Source organism: Vigna radiata, unplaced genomic scaffold (genome assembly GCF_000741045.1).
Source record: "Vigna radiata var. radiata cultivar VC1973A unplaced genomic scaffold, Vradiata_ver6 scaffold_129, whole genome shotgun sequence".
NCBI lineage: Eukaryota > Viridiplantae > Streptophyta > Magnoliopsida > Fabales > Fabaceae > Vigna > Vigna radiata.
In genome coordinates, this window is record NW_014543107.1 from 155,469 (window position 1) to 159,143 (window position 3,675).

The 3,675-nt window shown below is 26.3% G+C and overlaps 1 protein-coding gene across 1 annotated transcript in view; it reads right to left on the reverse strand.

The window, feature by feature from the left end:
* Nucleotides 1-2,553: 2,553 nt before the first annotated feature.
* LOC106752958 (E3 ubiquitin-protein ligase RGLG4) overlaps nt 2,554-3,675 on the reverse strand; it is an 18,609-nt gene continuing 17,487 nt past the window's right edge. Inside the window, exons 10-11 of the mRNA XM_014634741.2 lie at nt 3,234-3,290; nt 2,554-3,152 (exon numbers count right to left, since the gene is read on the reverse strand). Of these exons, the coding sequence (XP_014490227.1) occupies nt 3,066-3,152; nt 3,234-3,290 (144 nt within the window). The 3' untranslated portion in view covers nt 2,554-3,065. The remainder of the gene's footprint in view (nt 3,153-3,233; nt 3,291-3,675) is intronic.

Genomic DNA, 3,675 nt, shown 5'->3' on the forward strand with positions numbered 1-3,675 from the left:
AAAAGGGTGTTTTTGATATCAAAATTAAGTATAAAAATAATGGTTTTTAAACCGTTATCAGATGCAACAACTTCTTCATAGAAAGAGAGAAGAACATAATTGCAATGATAAGTGTTTTGTCATGTATATTATGAAAATACCTCCAAGGTCCTACAAGATGGTGATTTAAAATCAAACACCCATAAGATCATTGAATTTGATAGAAATACAACAAGATTTGGACTGGAGGAGATCCTAGAAGAAATACATTATGCAGGTAAATTTGTCTTGAAGTTGGATTAATGTTGGTGTGGTTATGGGAAGCTAAGGTATGTATGATATTGGCCACCATACCGAGGCCCAAAACTTTGGCCAAACCCAACCACAAGAACTAGCGCAAATGATCGACCCAAATCATCTATAATTATGATTGAGATGAACATCAAGGAAGGAAGACACCTAAGAAAATGCTCATGTTATCAAACACCAGGTCACACAAGAAATCATTGTCCTCAAAACCCTGACATTTAAAGGTCCACATCCCATCATTAACTCTGTCAACTTTTGTATTATCTTTCATCCATTCAATTAAACTTTTATTTACTCTTACCTTCTCAATTTAATTAGATTTTCCTAAATAACTTAATAAAAAATATGATAAAAATACTTTTATATTCAAAATTTTAATACCATTATTTTCTAATAAAAAAACACTACTTAATTTTTATAATTAATTTGTAAAATAATCTACAACTTTATTTTTTTTCTTATAAAATTAACAACCATTTTTACTAACATTTCTTAATTTTTAATTCTTTTAATTTTTTTCAAAAACTGAATAATAGAAAATTTATAAGTTTATGGTTAAATAATTTCTATCTTTTAACATTTTTATTTCTTTCATATTCAAATTTTATTAAATATAGTTATACATTTATTCTTTAGTTAAATATATTTTTGATTCCTTAACTTTTAGTAAAATTTAGAATTAGTTCTTTTTCAAAATTTTAGTTTAATTTAGTTTCTCATCTTTAAAAACGTGTAGATTTCATCATTTTAAGTGTATTTCTCAATTAACATTAAAACAAAAACGTTAGATAAAAAACATGTTTGAAACACTAAATAAACTTAACAAAATTTAATTAAAATAATTAAATCCTCGTTTTTCTAAAATTGAAAGACTAAATTAAGTCAAAATTTAAAATAAAAAACTAATTTTAATTTTATTTGACCAAAAATATATTTAATCCTTTATTTTTTTTCATTCTTTTCATATTTCAATTTTGTTTCTTTCATATACTTATACATTTTTCATTTCTTAATATTTTTATATCCTATTGTGTTCAATAATTAAAAATAAAAAGTTAATTTTAAAAAGTATAATTTAACAAAATATAAAAATAAAGACTTTTTTTAATACAAAACATATAATTTTTATTTTCTTTTATTTTAAATTGAAATGAAAAAAGAAAATCAATAAAATTCAGTTATCTAAAAACTAAATTTTGACTATTTTTCACCCAGAATATATTACAAAGAAGGTTCAAAAACCAAATTCTGACAAATTCTGAATATTGGAATTAGTCCTTTTTCTTTGACCTAATTTAGTCCTCTAACTTTAAAAATGTATGAAATGTATGAATTTTAGTCCTTTTAACTAAATTTTATTAGGTTTATTTGATGTTTCAAGCGCGTTTCATGATAGCATTTAGATTATTTATATTGTTTGACATATCTTTGCTTCAATATTAACTAAGAAACACGTTTGAAACATCAAATAAAATTAACAAAATTTGGTTAAAAAGATTAAATTCATACATTTCTAAAGTTGAAGGACTAAATTAGGCCAAAGTTTTGAAAAGAAACTAATTCTAATTTCTACTAAAAATTAAGGGATAAAAACATATTTACCCAAAAAGTAAAAGTGTCTATTGGGATAAATATAAAGCACACTGTACCATCTTTAAAATTGAAAAAGCAACTTTGCTGTGCAGAAAAAAAAATCGTCTAATAGTATAGGAAAAGTATAGAGATCCAGGAAAAAAATTGCCTTAGATCAAATGATTGAGATATTGGCAAAACAATTTTCTTATATTCATGGTATGAAATAATAAGAATAATAAGAATAAAAGTGTTTAATAAATTAAACAATTTTCTTATATTCATGGTATAATCAAATGGAAAATGATTTATATACGCAGGTATACATCCAAAGAGACAATATTATAAATTGATAAGGGATGTGATAGGAGAAGAAATAATAAGAATAAAAGTGTTTAATAGATTAAATAAAGGTATATGATTATGGACACCCAAAGAGTATTTTCATCTATCCCTTCAGAATTTTTGCATATTATATAAAATAAATGTCATTCTACGACTTTTCAAAGATGCGCCCTAATTTTCTAATTTAAATGAAAAGATAGAATATTTGACCTGCCCTGTAATTGAGGAAACTCTATCACAGACAAACATACACGTATCATGAAGGTCTATGTGGCTTCTTATTAGATATGGTCAACATGATCCCATGGCTACAATGGCCTCTTCAAATGGATATCTTGCACAATCCTCTAACCATGCATAAAATTTCAACATAAACAATATTTACATCGTACAACAACTTAAGTTTCTTCAAATTCAGAAGGCATTCATGCGCAAATTGAACAACAAACAAGACATGAACAATTTTGTTAACACCTAAACCATCACCACAATGTGAAACCAAACCACCTTTTCTGTGCAACAACATGATCATTCTTGGACACTCTTCAAAACCAAGCCATCAATCTTCAAAAGACAGTTTTCTTCTTAACCCTATTCAGACAAATATTTCCATACACAAAGGATTGAGTTTCTTTCCTATCTTAAATTAACTTACCTACTTTAACTCTTCTACAAGTTCTCTTATCCAACTTTGTCAGGAGTTGAAGAGATAAGTTGATTTTAGTTAAAAGAAACTCAATTCTTTTTGCTTTCTTATTTTTCTTATGGAAAAATTTATCTAAACAAACAATTAAGAACGAAATTTTTCCAAACATATCTTTAGTTAAAATACATATTGTACATGGTTTTCCATTCTGCAATCAGCCAGAAAACACTCTCAGACGATTCGTGATCCTCTGACGGCATATTGGACAGTTAGTTAACCTGGATCCACAGTCTCTGCAAGTCTGCATTCCAAAATTGTTAAAAATCATATATAAACTATATAACAACAGATGAGAAAGTGACCAAGAATTAATGAGGCTCACCATGTGACCACATCCAAAGGCCAAATCCTTTCTACTTGTCAGACAAATGGCACATGCCTACAGAGGAAAAAACATGTATCATTGTGCTACCATCTAACACAACAAATAAATTGTCTTTAAGCATTATATGGGCTTCCTTTCAGGTCTGTTACTACTAATGGGCAAAAAAAAATCACCGAAGAGATACAACACCAATATGGGTCCAATCCATACATAAAAGATTAATATCACTTTTAATCCAAAATCTTAAAACAATAATTTTATGGATCTTCGTATTAAAAGTGGGTTATATAGTGTCTAACTTTCTTACTTTTACTCATTGTGATACTAAGACTCATACTTGAATTTCCAAGAACTACATACAAACACACACACACACATTTATATATATATATTTATATATATATATATATATATATATATATATATATATATATATATA